The sequence below is a fragment of the Carassius auratus genome, chromosome 5, assembly GCF_003368295.1.
Source record: "Carassius auratus strain Wakin chromosome 5, ASM336829v1, whole genome shotgun sequence".
In the NCBI taxonomy this organism is placed as follows: domain Eukaryota; kingdom Metazoa; phylum Chordata; class Actinopteri; order Cypriniformes; family Cyprinidae; genus Carassius; species Carassius auratus.
The window spans coordinates 32,179,384-32,202,581 of NC_039247.1; the positions used below are offsets into that span (position 1 = coordinate 32,179,384).

At 40.1% G+C, this 23,198-nt stretch overlaps 1 protein-coding gene across 3 annotated transcripts in view; it reads left to right on the forward strand.

Moving 5' to 3' along the window:
* kntc1 (kinetochore associated 1) overlaps positions 1 to 23,198 on the forward strand; it is a 92,966-nt gene that overhangs the window by 37,525 nt on the left and 32,243 nt on the right. For all 3 annotated transcript variants that reach the window (XM_026255419.1, XM_026255420.1, XM_026255421.1), the window contains exons 31-47: positions 13,045 to 13,217; positions 13,307 to 13,404; positions 13,825 to 13,966; positions 15,091 to 15,147; positions 15,262 to 15,425; positions 15,503 to 15,607; positions 15,689 to 15,817; positions 17,774 to 17,890; positions 18,016 to 18,125; positions 19,574 to 19,805; positions 19,892 to 19,981; positions 20,219 to 20,387; positions 20,462 to 20,520; positions 20,654 to 20,870; positions 21,032 to 21,105; positions 21,850 to 22,060; positions 22,351 to 22,463. In XM_026255419.1, coding sequence (XP_026111204.1) covers positions 13,045 to 13,217; positions 13,307 to 13,404; positions 13,825 to 13,966; positions 15,091 to 15,147; positions 15,262 to 15,425; positions 15,503 to 15,607; positions 15,689 to 15,817; positions 17,774 to 17,890; positions 18,016 to 18,125; positions 19,574 to 19,805; positions 19,892 to 19,981; positions 20,219 to 20,387; positions 20,462 to 20,520; positions 20,654 to 20,870; positions 21,032 to 21,105; positions 21,850 to 22,060; positions 22,351 to 22,463 — 2,260 coding nt within the window. The remainder of the gene's footprint in view (positions 1 to 13,044; positions 13,218 to 13,306; positions 13,405 to 13,824; positions 13,967 to 15,090; positions 15,148 to 15,261; positions 15,426 to 15,502; positions 15,608 to 15,688; positions 15,818 to 17,773; positions 17,891 to 18,015; positions 18,126 to 19,573; positions 19,806 to 19,891; positions 19,982 to 20,218; positions 20,388 to 20,461; positions 20,521 to 20,653; positions 20,871 to 21,031; positions 21,106 to 21,849; positions 22,061 to 22,350; positions 22,464 to 23,198) is intronic.

Sequence of the window (23,198 nt, forward strand, 5' to 3'; positions counted from 1 at the left end):
CACCCCTCACAGAATAGACTAGACGCTCATTTTAACAAAATAAGAGGGTCATAAAAATTGCATGTCAAGAATAGGTTTCTTCATTTCTCAGTCCCTCATCTAGTTGACGAATAAAACTGCCAAGTTGCCTTGGATAAAAGCATCTGTTAAATGCATAAGTGTAAATCTGAAGCACAACCATTCTTTGGTTCCAAGCGAACACGATTTTTTTTTTTTTTTTTTTTTGAAACAAAGACATTTTTAATATTCTTTAAATGTTTGTTAATAGAGACTTGGGACTGCTGATGGATCAGTCACTGCTGCTCACCAACCTTTATCAGCTGCACGTGTTTTTAAGCAAGACGTGAAAGAACCCCATTCAGTATCTCGCTGAGCTCGGTGTGAACAATGACATTAGAGGTTCTTGAAATTAGCCTGACTACGTCAGACTTCCTACTTCCGCTCAATTTCATTTGGCTTCTGTACTCAGTCTGATACAGCGTGAGAGCTTTCTGTTTGCCACCGGTCTGGAAACAGCCGGGCCAATCAACGAGCAGAGGGCGGGCTGAGAGCGTAGATGCTAAGCGCGAGTTTTACATTGTAGGTTAGAGAAATCGAAAACCGGAACGACCGCGGAAATGGGAAACGAGACACGGGATGCAATTCGCTCTGTTATGGAGATTATTCAACTCTTTTTCAAACTGAGGCCAGAACAAGAAGAGTGTTTAACAACAGGTTTACAGTGGAAGTGCAATCATAGATTTGAGTTCGTTGCATGATGTCTGTGCTTCGATGCGGCTGTACAGGCGCATAACATACGTCATAACCAAACGTATCTGATTGGCTTACGGGTAACCAATGATATCAAACTTCAGACAAGCGCCCCCTAGCGAGAGAGAAAACACTTCTCTATTATGCCCTTCCAGACTCTGTCTACGAAGCAAAGTGAAGAGTCTGGTATTACCAGGCTATGTTGAAATGGCTGAAAAACTTAATTCTAATTTTTTATTTAAATATGATCTAAATTGTAATTTAAAATGCATAGTTTTCAGTTAAAGTGAAGAAAAGCTTTGGGCTTCTCTCCTGAGGCCACAAGAGAGTGCATTGATCATGATTATCTGTGGAAACAAGAACTACATAATGTTTAAAATAATGATTCTAAACCAGTTATAATTAAGTTAATCAACTATAAACAAAACCGCATCATGTATGTAGTTATATTTCAATACAAAGGGAGGAAAGCCAATCACACAGTATATTTTTTATTTAAACATGATTAAAGTCAGAAGTGGAAAAAACCCAGCATAAAGTCTATGTTTTTCAAAAGTTGAACTTGCACTGATTTTACACGTCTTTCTAAACATGTGGCTTTTGTGCGAGACGCGAGTGTAACTGTGATACATGTCCCTCTAGAAAATGCTTTAGATGTTTATTCTGTGTGAGCCGCTTGGTTTCAGTTCTGATGTAAGCAAGATCCTCTCCATAATGATCTTCTCTTTTCCAGAGATATTTATGAACGAACACAGCAATGAACGAACAGTTTATGAACATATTTATGAATGAACAGTGGCTTCAGCTGGACAGGCAAACAAAAAGATTAAAATGCCATCACACTTGGGCCCAGTCCTACCCCTTACCCCTTATACTCTCCCCCCCGTCTCACGCGTTCATGTAGGAATTATCTCTGTGTAAACCAGCTTCAGCGCTACATGGCTGCACGAGCCAACAAAGACACACAAATGTAAGCATTTAAGATTTTAACAAAACAATCACTTGTTTTATGCTATCAATCGTGAGTTCATAGTTCTGTTCATGTTAATCAAAGAGATGTTTGCAAAAAATCACTACAGTTTTAAACGTTATATCATTACAGACAGCACGATATTTCCATAACCACCGCATTGAGGAGAGCTCGTCCTCCCAATAATCAGACATCGCTAAACCCTTTCTCAGATATTAACAATTTAAGAGAAAGAGATGAAAGTTGTGTGTCTGTGCGTTTTTCTTTTAAGAGTGAGTTTACAGCAATTGTATCCTCTCGTTACTGGAAAACATAGTGTAGTGACTCAGTATTTAAACCGTTATTAATAAAAGTCGTGGGCAGCGTTGAATAGTTTCTCTGCTCCTGGATGTGTGAGCTCATGATATCTGATGTGTGACAATCATTGAGTCTTAACTCACTCATGCGCTCTCATCTTCATCTTCTGTGCGTCCACAGATCACGATCAGGAGACTGACCGCTTTATAGGCTAGTGACAAATGGTCAAAAAGTGCTTTAGTTTTCGAGATACCCCTACCGGAGGTAGAACTAAACCCAACAATGTTTTTCCTCATCTCTAAGGTCTCCCTCATATGAAATGGATTCTTGGCTAAAAATATTTTACTGCTAAGATTGTTAAATTAACAGATATTGTTATACACCCCTAAACCAAAAAAGGACCAAAATATAGCCTGTCCGTATGGGAGTTGAGGCACATAAACTAATGCAGATCAATCACACAAGCTCTGAGAGCTTTGAAACTTGACATGTTTGTAGTCAGGAAGTTGATTTAACTACTAGAAAAGACTGGATGTGAATATCTTGATGTATGGAATAAATAGAGACATATAAACATACACCTAAAATAAGCGGACATGCAAAAATCTAATATCTATGCAGAATGTATTTTTTTACTTTATGGTTGCTTTGCCAGGGATTATCATAGAAACAAATATGATGGCTTGTTGGAAAGGTGGGGTTGTGCTGAATCCAGCAATACCAAATATGTAAATATAGCATGACAAATAGGAGGGTTCTGTCACTCAATGTGTGAGGTGTCCAAAATGAACCAAAATGGAACACTGACATAATTTAGTCCATAGCCCATTATCAGTGGTGAGAAGAATGCTGAGATATTCAAATATAAGATACATCTAATAATGAAATATGTCATATGGCACCTTGTACTATATGGACACAAAGACTGAAATAATCGAAAGATAACACCTTACCATAGCACAAACAGGAGACCAGGAGTCAGGATTGCAGTTTGTACTTAAAGAGCTTTTTAATAAAACTATAACTTTACTTCACTCAATACAAAACAAATTACTGTATTACATAAACAAATTAAAATTTAACTAAACAAACAAACACTGTGGGGAAATGAGCTAAGTATTCTCTGGCTGTTTATTTTTGATTTTCTAGCAGCAACCATTTGGAACAATAACTGATTTTTGGTAGCCATTCTGAGGTCAACTCCCCCATGATGTCACAGCTGCAACACACCACTGTCACTCATCCACATTGTCATCAGTGACAAAGTGGGTCATATTTTGACAGTCTGGGAAAGGGCAAGAGCAAAACTCTGTGCAGGTCAAGCCCACTGAAAGACACTGGCATTTGGTGACATCGGTGCAGTTTCCGTCTTTACAGTAGAGATGGGTGATGTCTCTAACTTCTTTAGGTGCTGGTGCCTTCTGGAACATTACAGGTTCAATGCACCCATCTTCATTGAGCCTCCATCCTCTTCCAACTGGGTTCCAGAGAAGAGGTTTGGCCAGGTGGCTGTGACACCACACTGCTGTTTGGTACATTGCTCTCAGCACATGTTGCTGGAAGGCATCTTCTGTAGGGGGTAGATTTACTGCTGACAAATCTGTGGTAGATGCTAATGTGTACCTCAGCTCATCCAGGTTGGTGCAAGGATGCCCATCCACCTTTTTCTTTTGGCCATACAGGAGGAGGGCATACCTTCTTGCCACAGGCAAAGCCTCTTCCAGTCTACCAGAGAGTCCAAATTTGGTCATTTCCTGTAACTCACAAAGATGGGTCTTCAGTCTTGTGAGGGCAGTGGCCTTTCCAATTCTGTACAAACTGCTTGTGGTGTCACAACCTGTGAGGGCGTGGCATGCAGGTAAACACTCACAAAGCACTGCTCCAAGCTTCTGAGCGATCAGACAGATAGGGACAAATCTTTCCTTAAGGCCATGTCCAGAGTGCATAAACACTGCTGAGGATCCAAACATCCCTTTGCTTGAATAGTACAGAAGCAAAACTAGTACATCTGTATCATCACATTTGACAATTAGACGAGAATGTGACTGTGCAAGGTGTATTGCATGTAACACCAGCCTCGTGTCAGCCTCCTCCTGGTCACTGTAAAGATCTTTCAAGCAGTCAATGCCTGACTGGCTAACCCTCTTAACCTCCTGACCATTTTCAAAGCCACCTGCCAAGATGACAGTGTTCCCTGAAGAAATTCTTGTTGGCCCAGTACTGGCGATGTAGGTGCTGACAAAGCTACATAGAGCAGCCTTGTTTCCACTGCTCCGGAGGTATTTTCTGTAGTTTGGAACAGTTGTTTGTCCTGTGATGATATGTGATTGTCTGCTGGTATGAATGGTGCCTCTTCTTTGTCTTTCAAGATCTTTGACTGAGTGTTGGTGGTCATATCTATCAAACACTATAACAACACAGCTGTTACCTTCCTTTCCCATTAAAGTTGCGATCTTTTTCCAGACACACTCACCCAGGTCATTGAATGTTTGAAAGAATGACTCATTTAGACTTTGAAGAAGAGCCATGCCATCAATGATGTATGCTGATGGTTCTTTGACATTTGGCAGCTGCTGTGTCTCTTCAACAACAGCCTCAAGTTTTTTGGCCAGGTCAGCTTTTGTTGTCTTCCTCATGCTTCCATCATCAAAAAACAAAGAAGGTGGGACAGCTGCGAGTTCGTGAGACATCACAGTCTCCATGGACACCTCTCTTTGTTTGGAGACAGCCAGTAATCTTCGAAAGAGCACATCTGAGTCCATGTGGACCTTTCTAGATATGCTGACTCCAACTGATGTTTTCATGTCCTTGAATGTTGCACACTGGTTTCTTTTCTCTGGCTCCCAGAAGCTCTTTGTTCTTTTTGATTTTGCCAGACGTTGTTCAATAAAAATGGCATTCTGCTTCGCACCATCTTGGAGGAAGCTTGAGAGATCTTTTGCAACTTTCTCAGATGCAACCTGACCACTTGCAATGTTGATCAGTTCCTCAGGAATACTATCAATATCAAAGGGATTCTGCTTCTGCTCCACAGTTTCCATTATCTTCTGTATGTCTCTTTCGTCTCGGTCCATTCTGGATGCTCCATGCTCCTTGTGTGCTTTCGAACTCTGATCATCAGTGTCACAAAGCTCTTTCATGGCATCCACATATGCTGTTGTCACATGTCTTGTCATCAACCATCTTGTGAGAGCTCCTTTTCGTAATGTGAAGCCAACAACCCCACCCTGACTCTTGCCTTCTCGATTAATGGTTTGCTCCAGTGCTTGATCAGTAGCCACACAGTTGAAGCTTCGATGCTCAGACCGGCGAACAACAAACCCACCTTGCTGCATGAATGTGTATGCCTCTGGTTGTTCATGTTCAAGTGCTTTCATTTCTGCAATATAGACTGGCATGTACTTGCCATAATTGGACCTGCCAGCAGCTCTAAACCAAGGCATCACTTCACACATGCAATTAAGGTGAAGTTGAAAGTCAGCTTCACGCTCCGAACGAAGAATCCTTAGCAACAGATCAGCACCACTGAGGAACATTAACCAGTATCCAAAGGTTGCTGATTGCTTAACTCCCTCATTTATGAACATCTGGATTCTCTTCTGGATCTCAGGAAGTTCAGTCTCCACCTCACTGATGAGCTGTTGAGCAGTGGCCTTGTCATTACCATGAAATGCATGCTGTACATCTCGTAGGATTTGCTCTTGTGCTTCAGTCATTGCACATTGGCCTTGTTTTTCAAGCCATGATTGCATGGCTTGCCAGAAGAGCCTGAACAGAGCTTCAGAAGCTAGCTTTATGCTTCTTACTCCTCTTGCCAGCTGTTTCCCTTGAAGCAACTGTCGAGCTGTTCCATCTGCATACACATCTGACTCAGTTAGTATGTCAAAGAGTCCACCATCGCCATAGAGTTTTCCGATGCTTGCTAGGTAAGCCATTGTGATATGCATACCTCCCAGTCTCATTGTGATCTTTCCATGTAAGGGCGATGGTTTGCTCCACAAGATCTGTTGTGCTTTACTATAAATAGCAAGGTCTGCTGTCACAAGAATATGGTGCTGTCCCAGTTCTGCAGCAAGCTGTACAAGTCGTATCATAGATGTGTAGATGGTGGACAATTCTGACGGTGATTCTCTTATGAAGGGCAGGTAGAGTACACTGGCTACTGAACAAGCAGTGTCTGACGTGAAGGCATTAAATGCAGACCAAGCAGGGACATGCTGCTGATTCTCAATTACATTTCGGGACAACTTCCATACCAGATCTCTGTCTTCAGCTGCTTTAGAGATTGTTGTGTTTGTGTGCAGTAACTCAGGTTGGGCAAGTTCAGGTGGTTCGGGTCGCTTTGTAGATTTGATGTATCTGTAATCACAATTGAAATGAGAGGATAAGCTTATGATCATTTGCACTGAATATCAAATCACTTTTAAAACCTCACAGCATACATTCATATTGAACATTTAATTTTCTGTTCATGTGAATACCATAAAATGAAATCAAAAACAATATAAAAATAGATTTCAGAGAAAAAATAATTAACAGAATTTACCTGAAAAGTTTATCTCCATTCATATCAAACGATTTTAAGGTTGTGAGGGACCTCTGTGGAACCCGTGCTAGGCATTTATCTGCTGTGGAGACTTGGCCTCTTCGGAACACAACAGACGCCATAGCATGAGTTGTAGACTTCCCATCCAGGGTGTCTTCATTTTGGTCAAAGTTGTCAATGGCTGCATCAACAATTCCATGTTCAGCGACTCCAGTGAGGCCAGTTGGGATGTAGACACCACTCTCTGTCCTTGATATCTGGTCTGCTGCCACAGATGTGAGGAAGTGCCTAACCTCTGTATAGGAAATGCAGTGCCCCATTGCACTGAGCTCATTGATGAGTGTCTTACTACCAAACTCATGATGTATCAAAATGGCAAGTCCCAGTGTGATTGGCGTATGGATGTGACAGCTCTGTCCAATGAGATCATGGCAGATTGCGATAACACACAGATTGTCCTTTGAAGTTGGGTCATCATCACATGTTTGGTAATCTCTGTGGGCATCTGAATCAACACACCAGTTGACAAAGTCATACAGGATGTTGGGTACATACTTGCTGCATTGGAGACGTGATAGATGGTCACTGCTGACATATGATTGACTGTCATGCTGTACCTGCTCCATGCTTTTCCTCAATATGTCTGCAGCCCTGTGTAATATTTGGATTTCAGAAAGACTCTGACTTGTCTGTGGAAGTGTTGTCTCACAGTCTACTGTTATTTCTGTGAGTTTAGCAGCTTCCCTCAGTGCACAACCTATGGTCATACTATCTGAGCAGATCAGATCTGACTCTCCTGGACGTGGAACAAATACAAGCCTGTCTTTGTAATGTTGTATCAGCTTTTCCTTTAGTTTCCAGGATCTATATTTATTGTGTTGAACTATGGACACACCTTCTTCCTCAGCAATGGTCTTTAGTACATTGTCATAGCTATCAGTCAAAGAGTTGAGGGTCCTCACTTTCATATATTTGGACAATACTGTTTTATCAATGTCTTCAGTGAGCTTAATAAAGGCTTTGTCATAGACACTGGTCTGCTTTTCTGATTCTTTTCTTCGTCTGGCAGCTGCTATATTTCGTTCAGAGATGTAGTGTGCAAGGCACATTTTATGGTATTTGGCATCATATGCAAAGAGATCTGGGCATGAAATAATTCGCAGATGTACATCTTCATCAAGTCTTTCAGAAGCTGCCCAAAGGACCTTGTCTCTGGTACTTGCACCTGTACCAGTCGAAATGGCTATCAGAGGTTCTGGTCTAGAGCTGGCCTTGGCACAAATGAAACAATCTCTCCGTATTTTAAATGATGTTGTATCAGTCCTACTCCTCCTTGGTGCAGATGTGCTCTCACTCTCAACATTTGCAACTTGCTGCTGCTCACTGATTTTTGTCTTACTGCAGTAGTTCGCTCTACATGATACATGATATGAAACTTTGATTTTGGAGGAAAGTATGTCATCTGTGTATGGAGCCAGAGTTTTATGGACATCATCATCTCTCTGCTGAGCAAGGGTAAGTATGCGTTGGAGGCCTTCTACTGTTGGATTTTGGACATAGGGATCTTTTTTTTTGCCCTTTTCAGAATGTTTCCCACAAATTATGCAAAGCTTTGGATCCAGTGTCTGTAGGACATTCTCCATAATTCAAGAGACTAGTGAAAAGGAAAAATTATATAAATTTCAGAATTTTTCATTTTTTCATTGAAATGCAAATGAAGTTGAATTACACATGCAACATTAGTCAGAGGGCTAATGTATTTTTTTTTAACTAAGCTAAGCAGTTTCTACAACTAGCTATTTAGGTGTATTAGGCTAGGTAAGCCTTTTCATTTGACATGATATTTGTAATGGTTTACCTGTCTGGTTAGGAAGATATCAATAAAGATAATTAGCCTAACAGTAGTAACCTCACTAGACCAAAAACTCAAATTAAATATATTTAATTGATTACATTTATATCTCTGATTATTCTTATTTACTCAAAGATTGAGTAAGCAGTAAGCAGTGTAGGCTCTATTTCCCACTGCTGGTCTGGACAGACAAAAGCTAACAATATTATTTTCCATTATTCAGTAATGACTTGACCAAAACAAAATTCATTTGGACTCCAAAACCATCATTTTTCAGGAAATAAAAATAAAACTAATTTATTTATTTTTTGAGTTATTAAACATTGTGTCGCTAAAGCTGGTATTATACCTTATCAGGGCTCTCAAGTTTTGAAGACAGGCAAGAGTGACATCCCCAACTATGGTTCAAAACAACCATAGAAAATACCCTCTCGGCAGCATTAGAAAGTGAAAGGACTAAAACCAACCCCGCGATCATTGATAGCCTCACAAATTGGTTCAAGCCAGTCACCTTTGAAAAAAGGAACCAGGGGCCTCTATTTCTCTAATTTTTTCCCTTTATCATAATTACAAATGAACAAGTTATATTGTGTGCCTATGATATAATATAATGTAGATTATATTATATTATTATTATATTATACTAAATATAATGTGCCTACCATTTTCGCCACCTTCTCTGGGCCAGCATCCTGTAACCTGGCATTTTTGGTGGGCTTTCCTCTTAGGGTGAATGAAAGGATGCTTAGTTGCCTTTTACCTTATATCTTTGAATGACAGATGCAATGATTAATGCATCCATGGCCAGGACATATGACATGATTTTAAAAGTGACCTATAACATCGACTATGCAATGCACTTAACTTTAATTTGTTTAGTGCTAATAAAATTATAAAGCTATTGGAGAGAGGTATATTTATAATGTGACAATATGTCAGTCATTGAGTGATAACGAAAATATGACTAGGCCTAGACTACTTGTTCTGAGCAGATGTTGCCGGTGAACAGGCTATAAAACTGTTGGCTAAGTTACAGACACTCATGAAAAACTGATCCCAATTAAATGGAAAACATTCTCTAACAGCAGTTGTCATTGTGTCAAAGAAGTTGTGAATTTGTTGTAACATTAAAACAAGAGATCATGACTTTGTGCTCAAAGTGATGCTCGGAGCTCCAGTGGTTTCCTCTGTGGGTGAACTATTCCAGGATATGCTTTTTTTCATTGGTTGTTGCGTTAAATCTTACCCAGATACAATAGTGCTATTTTCTGATTGCTCATTGTGTAGCCAATTTTTTATTTGATTGGCTGATCAGTGGCAGGTTCGAGTAAGAACTAGGAGACACGCTTGATTCCTTCCGGTTCCATCTAGAGCGGCGCGGCATATTAAATATATTAAAAATCTTTTTTTCTGCATGAGAAATACAATTTGTAGCGGGAGTGCGTGACAAAAGACCGAAATGAGTGACTGTCACGCTCAATGCGTGATACTTGAGAGCCCTGCCTTATATTGCTATCATATACTGTTGTATAAGAGGGTAAGCTGTCATTGATAAAAGTGGTGCGGACACAGACGTAGCTGCTGCCAGCAGTGTTCATCAAAGTCGGTCGCGTTAAGCCTTGACCAAAGCTAACGACTAAGGTTACATACATGTTCCTAAACTCCATTTTAAAGGTTTAAGAGCAATAAAAGTCAAGCAGAAAAATAAAACAAAAAGATGAGGTGAGCTGTAATAGGAGGAAATTACTCTAATCTGCACGCAAATTTGTCTTCGTGGCTCGCGGGCTTCCTTCTGCACCAGAGCATTACAGCTATTGATTTTTAACAAAACAAGCCTACTTAAATGTATCTAACCTTACTATTTTCCCTCGTTATTGTCTAAAAAACAGAGTTATGCAAAGACAGGTTTACTTGGCGCCAGTAGACAGACCTTTTTCTCCCATAAATACAACGTGCTATCTTAATTGGGGTATTTTACATGCACAATGCCAACTTCGAATAATAATAAAAACAATAATTTAATGCTGGTATCCAAAACATTTAATTCAATACAAGTATTATATTAGATACATTTTAAACAGATTTAAGGCTTGCTTTACTTGTTGCTCGTCGAGGATTTCTCAATCGTTGCGACTTTTAATCCTGAGGAGACAAAATGCCCCGGAAGCTCCTGCCACGGAGTGATTATCAGACAGTTGAAGTGTCCAATGGGGTTAAGAGATTTGCTCTCAAGATATTTTCAACACATTAGATTGGTTAATTTGAAAAATAAATAAATAATAATAAATAAATAAAAAAAAAAAAATAAATATATATATATATATATATATATATATATATATATATATATATATATATATATATATATATATATATATATTGGACATATACAGGTTTCCGCGATATTTTAATAAAAGTGTTCTATTCAGATGATTCAACTGAATATGTGTTTCATATGAATTGTGTAGTATATTGTACCTTATTAAATGTATCATTATTACATTTATCATAAATATAGATCAGCATTTACCTAATGTAAATTACTTTGCAGTAACAATGAATTTGTCAGCATTCTTCTCACCACTGATAATGGGCTATGGACTAAATTATGTCAGTGTTCCATTTTGGTTCATTTTGGACACCTCACACATTGAGTGACAGAACCCTCCTATTTGTCATGCTATATTTACATATTTGGTATTGCTGGATTCAGCACAACCCCACCTTTCCAACAAGCCATCATATTTGTTTCTATGATAATCCCTGGCAAAGCAACCATAAAGTAAAAAAATACATTCTGCATAGATATTAGATTTTTGCATGTCCGCTTATTTTAGGTGTATGTTTATATGTCTCTATTTATTCCATACATCAAGATATTCACATCCAGTCTTTTCTAGTAGTTAAATCAACTTCCTGACTACAAACATGTCAAGTTTCAAAGCTCTCAGAGCTTGTGTGATTGATCTGCATTAGTTTATGTGCCTCAACTCCCATACGGACAGGCTATATTTTGGTCCTTTTTTGGTTTAGGGGTGTATAACAATATCTGTTAATTTAACAATCTTAGCAGTAAAATATTTTTAGCCAAGAATCCATTTCATATGAGGGAGACCTTAGAGATGAGGAAAAACATTGTTGGGTTTAGTTCTACCTCCGGTAGGGGTATCTCGAAAATTCAGGGGCATTGTCACTAGCCTATTAATAGTTATTGAGGGAGTTTGATAATGTGATATTGATTTAATACAACACTTCAGTAAACAGAGTTTGCTCTAGCCTATTTCTGTTCCCTTCATTCAATGTTCAAAGTAATTCAGTGATTCATGATCACCCAATCATAAAGACTTCATTCCTGAATAAATCCACCACATCAATCTTAATCACTAATATTATTGTATTTCATCATTAAGTGGTATATAATTGTCCATGAAGGCTTGAAATGAAAAACTCCTCATTAAGGTGTGCAGAATTATTAGGCTGGTTTTCATTAATGAAATGAGCCCAAAAAGAGATTTAACTCAGGCTGAGAAGTCAAAAATGATTAAATCCCCATCAGATATATTAAGAACTAATGCAATACAAACTTTTCAAAGTTAAGGCATGACCATTGGTCTGCAAAAGGCTCTGGGAGCATTTAATGTGAAGAACTAAGTGTGAAACCAGCAGGAACCTTTTAGTCTGCAGTGCCACTAACCTTGAGTCTCCAGAATAACATGGTGTCAGGCTCTCAGAGGCTTTGATTGGGTAACACATCCTAAAAAGTGTTGTGAAATACATGAAGACTGATTTTATAAGCTTTCTGGAGCGATGAGTTGACCAGCATCATGTTCTTGTAGCACTCTCAAGAGTTGATCTTCAGAATCTGGAAGTTTTAGGAGCACAGTTTTCAGGATTGGAGATGGACTAAAACTGACCTCCCAAAACTTACTGCAACATGGAGCCAAGGAGAAACATGGAGAACTTGGAAAAACTGGAAAAACAGCGTAATGAAAAGCATTTACGGTTTAAAAGCAAATAGAAAGTCATATTTCAAATCTGCAAAAAAATTAAGAAAAGAAATATCATTAAATATTTTCACAAATATTGACGTTTTGAGCAGCTGCATTCCTCTGAATCAATGATGGAAAAAATGGGATTTACAATATAAAGCAATTTACAAAATTATTTTGACAAGATTGTTAATGAGTAACGTCTCTTTTGAGTGAATGTGCACATTTATGTTAACAGATTTTACCATGCTACTACAACATTTATACAACAACCACTTTTTATTCATTTAAAAATTAAGAAATTCTTTTAAATCTTGTACAAGAAATACAACTAAAACTAGTTTGATGCATATTTTATCAATATTTTGGGAATTGAACTTCAATATTTCCAGTTCTGACTTCAGTGGATTTCATTAAATTCCTCTTGAACACAACTGCTCAAAACTATCTAAATTTATGAAACCCACACATTCAAAACATTATCCTTCTGACATTTTGAATGTAAATGTTGAGTGTAAGTGAAATGTTAAGTACTGTATATGCTTTGTAAAGTCCTTGGATCTGGTGTTTGTGTGAATGACAGCGCTTCCATGCTTGTGTGATCTGTCCTCTTATCTCTGGTGTGTTTATTCCTCAACAGTGAGCTGTACCAGCACCACTCGAACTGCAGCACGGGACACGTTCTGTTCAGCACGGCCCAGCGCCTCTGTCAGATGCTGGAGGAGAACGTCCCCATGGTTCTTCCAGAGCAGGTCAATCTGCCTGCGGTCATCCATGGACTGGCCTGCCAAGCCATTACAGTCTGCCACAGTGGTACTGACACGCTCCTCATGTTCTCACGAATCAGCTTCAGCAGTTACACATCATTCCTTCAAACAGTGCTTGTGTTTTCCCTCACACAGACCTTCTGCTGGACTGCTTGGAGCTGTGTAAAAGCACCAGAAGTGCTGCAGATGTCTACAGACAATGTCAGATTGAAGATTTTGGCTTTTTTGCTAAGGTCAGCTTGCTAAACATTGTGTACATGTTCAGCCTCCCGATGACATTCGACCGAGGCTACAGCTGGGAGATGACGGCAAACAAACAAATCCTATTTCTGTATCCTTAGGCTGAATGGCGATTATAGCTCAGTATTTTTTAATGATTTTCAGTTTGAAACAGAAATATGGGACAAGAAAGTCTTGATAATGATTTCAGGAGGTCTAAACCTCAAGAAGCTATGATTTCTTTGATTAAATATGAGCAGCACATTTAGAAGAAACTGCAATATTTCGGCAGTCAGCGCCTCCTGCTGGCAGAGAATGAACTTGCCGTTTTGGTTCAGACTGCTTTGTTTGATTCTCTTGAAAGAATCCTTCCCTGAACAAACCATAGATCAATAATTTAACCCTCACACTGTTTGTTAATGATTTATGTTCAGGAATCTGCATTGAGTGGTGAAGAGGACGCATACGCTGAATCTCATTTTCAGGATGTCTTTAATGAGGACTGTATTGTGCTGGATCCGGTCTCTGTGCTTCCTCTTCAGTATAAGATCACCAGAAACCTGCTGCCGCTCTCCGGTGAGAGCACATGGACACTGCTTTCACAAACAAGTGTTAATATGGACATTATTGATGTTCAGGAATCAGTCACATGAGCTACAGGCAATATAGAGTCATTGCTAAGCTCAGTTTAATTACATTTTTCAATCAGCTAAATCACTAGATGGCGGCTCAGATCATAGTCTAACGGTGTTTTAAGAAATTAATTGATAAAAGATTAAACTGGAAATGTCTGTGCCAGACTGTATTTTGTAACTGGTAGTGAGCTGTTACTGTGTTAAATCCTTTAGTAGGACAGTCATTAACCAAGAGTGTGTGGAAGAGTGGAGCACACAACCTTGCTCTGATAACACAACGCTCTACTACTGAGCCACAGGAACACAGATCGGTTCATAACGTTTATTAGAAATATAATAGCAGGAGAGTGGCTTATTGGAACCCTAGTGTGCAAACTACACGACAAGCTAATAACAGGATTGTCAGCATGGAAAGGTATAACTGCTGCTTTCTGCGGTGCAGATGTGTTTGTGATGAAAATAACAGTATGTTTTCGTCAGTTATTAGACCTACGGATCGATGCATTTTTTCATCTAGTGGCGAAAAGTGTGAATTAATGCAAAATACTCATTGCATTCCTCTAGTTAATTAACTAACACAGGGGAACAAATATGATTAAACTTTATTTTAATGTATTTAAATATATTATAAATATATTATAAGTGTCTTTTTTAAGAGTTTGTCATAACTTAGAAATGTTTGTAATATGGGAGAAAACTGTTTCACACGTGTTAGTAATGTGGATTTCAAATGCAGTCCATTTGTTAAGAAAACTGATAGGTTACCTCATTTACCATCAAGGAAATGTAAAAGTAAATATCATTAGCATAGCCCTGAAAGCTAACTACAGAATTCATGATAATGTCTCCCGAAGGTAGCTTATCCAACATGAAAAGCTGAGGTCCTAGTACTAAGCCTTGCAGCACACCATACTGAACTTGCAATTTAACCTCTTCATTTACCATTTACAAGAACGTCTTACTCTATATGATGTGCTTAGATGGATCGTTCACTCAAAGATGACATTTTTATTACAGTAAATATTTGGACTTGTTATAAACACAAGACTTTGTCCTTTATTCCAGAATCAAGGCTTTATCCTTTTGACTGTTCCTGTCTGTCTTACTGTGATCTCAAAGCAGGTAAGAGTGTATGGACTAGTATACACTGAGACTGATCATAGAGCACTTTTCACTGTGTGTTTATCCCTGAGGTAAGATGAAGGAAAGGGCTTTGAGTTCTCTCCTCTTCCACAGACACGGATCTGGTTGGGCCTTTGCTCAGTCCCTTGGCCTCTATGCTGCAGACGCTACAGGAGTGCAGTCAGCTGGAGCTGGCTCTCAGACTTCTGATGGAGTCCTACGGCAGCATATTAATGCACTTCGTCTCTAACAACATGGACATCTCTCTCAGCATGCAGGTCAGGACCCTGTAGAGTAGATAAGTGACTGATAGTGTAGAGAAGTGCTTCTGCTGATGGTGTGTTTCTCATTTCAGCTTCACTCTAATAACCGCATGGCCAGAGACAAACAGACTCTGGACAGGATAGAGAAGACGGTTCTCTCGTCGGTCACTGTGGTTGTGGTCTCCTTGTTACAGAAGGTGTGCAGAGACACGTAGGGTATATCTGCTTCTCTCTCAGGAATGCTGTGCATCAGTCTCTTCATTAACCCTGTGTTACAGGTGCTCAACTGGAGGGTGGTCGACTCGGATCTGGCCATCGGGCTCTGTACTGTTCTGCCCAAGGCAGCGGTTGTGGATATTCTCTGGAAGATGATCGCCAGTGCCTGGCAAAACTATGAAAAGATTAAGGTTAGGCTGAAGTTTGGTTTCTCATTTATTAGTAAAACCTCAAACACTAACTATTAAAGTCATCATAAAGTCAAAATGAATCCATTTTACCTTACTTTCTTTACTTATTCTATTTTCTAGTATTTTCTTGGCCTGAATGTGCTGGATTCATCTGTTTATTTAATTCCTGAAAGCACATGTTTATCTTTGATCAGAATAGTCATTAATCATTAGCAATCATGACTTAATAAATAGACGTAGTTAAACACCTATTACACAGATAGTTAATCTTAATTTTTTAGCTGACATCACCTAGACCTGAACATTTGATTATTGAACATTTAAGACCTCTGTTATGCTGTGTTCACACCAAACGCGAATAGAGCGTCAAATTCGCGTCTAGTTTGCCGCTTGAGCATTTTGAGATCATTCGCTTCATTCGCGCATGATATTAACTTCACAACAGACGCGAATTCGCCAGCTGAGTTCACACACGATTTCTAACCACCATTTTTATTCGGATAATTTTCAAAATATTACTGTTATCGTGTCATGAAATGTAGTTTTAAAAGTATTTCAGACGAGAATGTAGTTGTTTTAAACTCAAATATGCGGTTTATTTATAATGACAACGTCTATTTAAAAAATGTGTTTCACCGATCTCAGAGATGAGCTCCATGTGACCAGTGGGATCTCCATCATCATGTATCCGCCGAGAGTAGCCTTACCTCGGCTAGATCTTCTGACATTTGCTGCTGGCTCTGATGTCTCTTTAGTGGTTCAAGATAAAATATAATTCATTTGGGGTAAAATGAAACTTTTCTTATCTTTGGCCTTTATTCAATTTATCTATCAATATATATATATATATATATATATAGGTAGGTAGGTCATTTTTATTCCTGTCTCTATAGAAGTATGAACTTCTGTCATATAGCTCCGGTTGACTGCTCACCATAGACTGTATGACAGACTGTATGACTGTATGATGAGTGACTCCTAGCAGGCTCCTGATTGGTTAACGCGTTGGTCTGCGCCGCGTTAAACGCCTCATTCGCGCCGCGAGACCTCCCGACGTGCGTAAACGCGCCTTTGCATTGACTTAACATTGAAATCGTTTGGTGTGAATACAGCATTATAGATGATGCAGTGTTAAATGAACACGTGTCTCTGGTAAAAGAGTGTGTGTACATGAGTCTGGACACAGGAGCCGTGTGTGTGTGCTGTGTTCTCAAACTGAACGTTATAGGACAATAACCAGAGCAGTTTTCTTGGTGAAGGTAGTTCACAGTATTAAATGGAGGAGTGCCAAAGATTGTGGCACATACAGTAATGTTCAAAGATTTGGGACTAATAAAATCATCTGAAGACTGGAGTAATGGCTACTGGAAAAATGAGCTTTGCCAACACAAGAATAAATCACATTTCATTGTGTTAGTATTAATAGGAGTGATTTTTAACTCTAATAATTCTTCACAATATTACAGTTTTTATTGTACTTTTTGATCAAATAAATACAGACTTGATGAGAATAAGGTTAACAGACTTCTTTCAAAAACAGATTCAGCTCCAAACCTTTGACCAGCAGTGTTTATTTTTCTAATATTTGGTTATTTTACTTTAATCAAGCTCAGGTTTTCTGAGTATTTTGAATGAAATGCCAAGAGCATAAGCAGTATTTTTCCAGTCTGTTTTGATCATATTTACCAGTGATGCCAGTATTAGAGAAAGACTCGAGGACATTACTGTTGAAAACACTGTACTGCAGAAATACTGTGATTAACTAATGTGAAGCAATAATGACAGTGATAGCACAGGATGATATAAGATGCTCTGAAGAGTGAGTGATCTTCAGACTGCTCCTGCTTTAGTGAGTGTTTCAGCAGAAGAGCATTGAGCGCTCAAGTGACGGCAGCAGCACTTGCGTGGACAAGCACCCCACATTTCCTGTTTTAAGCTTCTGTTTCTCTTCTGTAGGTCGTTGCGATGGTGGGAGCGCATCTCAGTTTTTTGTATAAGGATGAAGAGGAGAGGGGGAAGTTTCTGTCGGTCATCACTGATGCAGAGTGGGGCGTCCAGCTCGGGAAACTCGGGGTCAGTCTCACTATTCAGCCCATGTTTGACAAAAACAGGCTTTTTTTATATCATCATTTAATAATCAATTTCTTTAAACCACACAATACGCATAGTTTGTGTCCTTTGACAATTTTCCCCTGTAGGTCTCCATCCAGTCGGTGTTTAGGCAGTGCGCAGAGACGAAGAGAAACTTGATCCCTACGCTTGTGAAGAACAAGAACATCACTCCTGACATCATACTGCATTACTGCAGGCAGGTGGAGTGTGCCGCTCTCGGAGAGCCTCGGATTGGGTCTGGGTCAGGAGGAAATAGAGCAATTATTTTAACACTCATATTTTTGATGAAGTGTACAAATGCAAATAGCGTTGTTTATGCATTACAAAAACAGTCTATAATGCATTTGTTCATTTTGTTGTGTACGGTGGTGAAGTGCAGATCCTTAGACACTTAACTCAAACTGTAGTTTCATTAGTTTATTCATAAAGCACATTTAAAACATACCCAGTCAAGACAGACAAAGAGACAAATACAACTTTACACCCTAAAACAGATTAACAACATACAGAATAAAAACAAGGGATTTAAACAGAAACCGTAGAGGAAGATCTTATGTGGAGAGGAAGAGTGTTCCAGAGTCAGGAACCGCTCGCTCATTAAAGAGTTAAAGTGTGAAGGAAGGAGCGACAGAAGAAGATAGATACAGAATACAGAATGAGAAGGGAACACATAAACTGGGGAGCACAAACAGAGAAACTCTTAATATCAGCGCAGAGCTGGACATTGTTCCAGTGTAGAGAGGTGAATGCTGGGTAATGTGCTCCGGTCAAGACTCTGGCTGACGCATTTTACACCAACTACAATCAGTGCAGAGATGATTTAGAGATGACACAAACACACGCCGGATTACAGTGTTTCCCACAGACTGTGTGTGGTGCCTCTTCCCTGGGAATTTACTGGAAAACCTAACTTTAATATGAGAAAAATAACAGGAGGAAAAACAGCACAACTGTCAGGGCATGACATCTGAGATTTCTATTGAAAGATGAATATAACAGTCAGAACATGAAAAATGAGGTATATCTTTGCATTAATGTAAACAACTTGAGGGAGCAAAACACCGGAGGAAAACTTCAGGATTTGCATGTACTTCAGATTTCTTTAGAGAGAAGTATTGTTTTACCCTGAATGAGTGCTGTGAGCATTAATGAGCATCCGGCTGTTTCTGTAGCTCAGTACAAGATAGAAACCCTGTAACCGACCGAACATGAAGACCGTAAACATCCGGCCCGGAAATACAAGAATATATATATATATATATAGATGTGTATATGTTATTTATTGAAGTACCAGGAGAAACAGGCATGTTTTATGTGCTTGTCTGTCGTGTGAGAGATGTGCTGAGGTGAGGCCTGTCTCATGTTAATCTGGAGTATTACAGCATCCTTCATATCTCCCAAGAGTCTTCAGTTTCATCTGATTTCAGGACACACTCAGCTCTACGTGTCTCTCTGTAAAAGAGTGTTGTGGCAGAGCTGAAGAGTCAGTAATGATGAATCTGATGTTTCTGACGGACACACAAATACTACTTGACTAAAATGGTCAAGATGTGTTTGTGCGTCTGAAGCATGAGGATGTTCAGTCACGTCTGATAGTGAAGAGGAAGAGGTGGTTGATTCCTGTTCATCTCCTGGTCTCTGCAGCACGTTTGGACTGGACAGCGGTTCTGCTATCAATCTGTACATCACCACGCTCCTGCTGCAGGAGGACCGGTGGTATGAGATGGAGATGGAAGAAGGTGATGCTAAAGCTAGCCTGCAGTGTTCAGAGTCTCTGCTGGGAAGAGATGAGAAGCTGGAGAGAGCGCTTCAGATCGTCCCTCAGCTGGGCTCCACTAAAGACCTGGTGATCAGTCTCAACACGGCCCTGACCAAGGTCTGGACACACACACATCTCTGGCCCTCTCTCAGATGTACTGCTTTACTGTGACGTCACAGTCTGTGCTAATGTGATCTGTGCAGCTGAATCCATACAACTACGAGTGGATCGAGAGAGTGCTCCGAACTATTCAGATGGCTGACGAGAGCACGTCCCTGCTTCCCCTCGCTCAGGTCAGTCAGACGCCCCATGAGCCTCAGCCCAAACTAACCTTTCTCTAGACAGAGCTGAAGTGATTCGTTGTGATGTGATCTATGATGTGTGTTGTGATTCGTTGTGATGTGATGATGTGTGGAGTGTGTTGTGTTGTGGTGTGTGGTCTGTTATCATGTGTGGTGATGATGTATGATGATGTGTTGTGGTGTTATGATGATGTGGTGTGTTATGTCGTGTGGCGTTGTGTTGTGCAGATGGTGGGGTTGCTGCAGCATCTGAAGTCACACCGAAGGATCTCTGCTCCCACTGACCTGGAGAGCTCGTATCTCCTGGAGAACGCTCTAGAACCCACGGCTCTGGCTCACACACGCCTGCCCTTTCATCTGCTCTTCCAGAACAACCACGCCTTCTGGAAGATTGTCTGTGTGTATCAGAGACCTGGCTCTGCTGTGTAGTTCTTCCTTGTTCTCTGTTGTAATGTGATGTATCCTCCACAGCTCCAGAACTCAGTGAGGACACTTTACCCACGCTGCTCCTCATCTGTAAACTCATGAAGGTGGGAGCGTTTCTGTCTCATTATTGTTTAGTTAGTTTAAGTGTTTTACCTGTGTTATGTGAATATAATAAACTCATGCTAGGGACTAAACCAAATGGAGATGTTCAGTGTTTTTCTGGTTTGTTTTCCCCAGGTGAACCCTGATAAGCTGTATGTTCTAGCTGTGAACCACGTGTTCAAGACGAGTCTGTTGCCTCTGCTGACGGATCCGTCCAGGAGAAGCCCGACGCCTGCTCCCAGTAAAGACTTGTCTGGTGTGACTCAGAGCATCTTTACACACGCTCTGTGCATCCAGAATCTGGAGCTGGCCGCAGCCACGGTCCATAAGATAGCCCAGGAGCTTCCTGCAGGTGTGTGTGTGTGTGTGTGTGTGTGTGTGTGTGTGTGTGTGTGTGTGTGCGGCTGGCACTGATAAACTGTGACGGACCTGAGTGAAGGCAGCACAGTAAAGATGAAATGAATTATATTTATTTTTCCGTGTCTGTCTTTATCTGTAATTGTTTGGTTCCAGGTGCACAGAAGACCGATTTCCTGAAGTTCAGCTTGGAGCTGGTGCACAAGTTACTGCAGTCTGAGACGCTGGAGGTAAAATATCATGTTGAGTTTGGGACACATTGTGTGTGATGATGTAAAACCGTTTGTGCTTTCTGATAAATAGATAAACGTGTATGGACCTAGCTGTTAAATCATGTGTCTTGAGATCGGATTTTATTCAGGGTGTCTGATACTGTGACTACTAAACATTTGTGCACATTTGTTTTTATTTGTAAAGTCCTTTTTCCAAGTTACACAACAGCACAATATGAGGATTTATGATGTTTAATTATGACTAATGAGCAGGCACAATAAACACTAGGCAGCAAACTTGAAGGAATAGATCAGCCAGAAATGTAATTTTAATGAAAGTGTTCAGTGAATGTGTATTTGACTGTATTTAATGTGTTGGTCTCTGTACTGCTGAAGACGGAGTGATGTTAAATATCAGTAACACAGAGACCACATCTGATTCACTGCGTTCAGTGTGATATTAAACAACTAGAACAAGATCAAATCAAATCTAATGAAAAACACTGCCAAAAACATTCATAACATAGCATTTAACATTTTTAAATGAAGCTAAAAATATTATGTGTTGTTTTAATGAGCTCCTAGCCTGAAGATGAGTAATAATCAGTGCTTCTGAGTGAGTGTGTGTGAGGAGGAGGCCTGGTCTGTGTCCTGGTGATGGCTAGCTGACGAGCGAGCGCAGACTCACACAGAGCATCTTCTGTCTGACTGACTCGTGAAGCAGCTGTGTTATCTCACTGTGTTTGTGTGTTTCTTCCCCAGGACAGTCTCCAGACTCGAGGTGAAGCTCTGATCTCGAAGCTGCAGCTGCAGTATCAGCGCTCGGCCACAGAGAACGCTCTGCTGTCGTCTCAGCTGGGCTCTCCAGAGCTGCTGAAGCTCACAGGGCTGCCGGCGAGGCTCATCGTGGCCCTGTTTGAGCACAGCTCGGTGCTGGAGCGCATGACGAGCCCTGCTGGACTCCACTACCCCGGTAACACTACTGCTCTACTGGCATTGGGCTCATACAGTCACAGCCAAAACTATTCAGCTATCACTAAAAAACTGTTCTGTTTTCTTTTTTGACCTACCAATGATCATTTGTCACTTTGACAGGCTGTTTAAAATGTATTGTCAAAGGCAAAAAAAAGAAAAGGTAATCAAATAACATTGGGGGGTTCCATAGAAATGTTAAGATCAGCTGCAGAGTGTGTGTGTGTGTGTGTGAGTGTGTGTGTGTCCAGTCGTTTGTATTTACACTCTGCTCGTTCTGTAATTGGACAGATATTCACAGCGTGGCCAGAGACATTGCGTCCATCAATGCTGTGGATCTTCTGAAGATCCGGAACATTCTTCTGGAGAAGTGGTTGTGTCAGACAGGACAGTCCAGTGGAAAGGTAACACTGCAGAGTCTCCTGAGGAACAAACGCCTGTATCTGCTGCAGTTGATCTTGCTATTGTGCTGTGTTTACAGAGTAGAGGAACACTGTGACAAACACTTTCATTACATTAAAGTACTTTAATAAACAGAGACAAGATGAAAATACCATCTAAACCCTATAGTGTTGTCACGATACCAAAATTATGTTTCGATACCGATACCAAGTCAAGAATTGTGATTTCGATACTTTTTGGATACTTTTCCTGAAAGGGGAAAATACACTCTCAAATATCATTGCTGTGCTTTATTTTAAATGTACAATATGGAATTTTTGGCCACCAGGGGTCACTCATTCAAAATAATAACATAAGACGTACTTTGATGACGTCGGGAAAGAGCGTAAGGCTCATGGGAGATGTTGTTCATTGGAACACGCGCTCTGTCGCTCCCTATCATTCCTCACTCATTCTAACTTAGTATTTTGACAATCATGTCTTTTCGAATGGAGACGGTTTAAACGGCAACAACATAAACATGAATGCGCATGAGCTCTTTTGTGGACCTAACTTAACTTCTGGTAGACTTCCAAATAGAATCAATAGATATTTTATGATGTTTGCTGCGTGGATCAGGCGGACTTAATGAAAATGCAAATTCATTATTTGCCAACAGGAGATGTTTTAAAGCACAGACATAAAGCGCGAGTAATAGAGGTTTCCCCAGTAACAGCTGTAAACGAAGCAGAGCTACG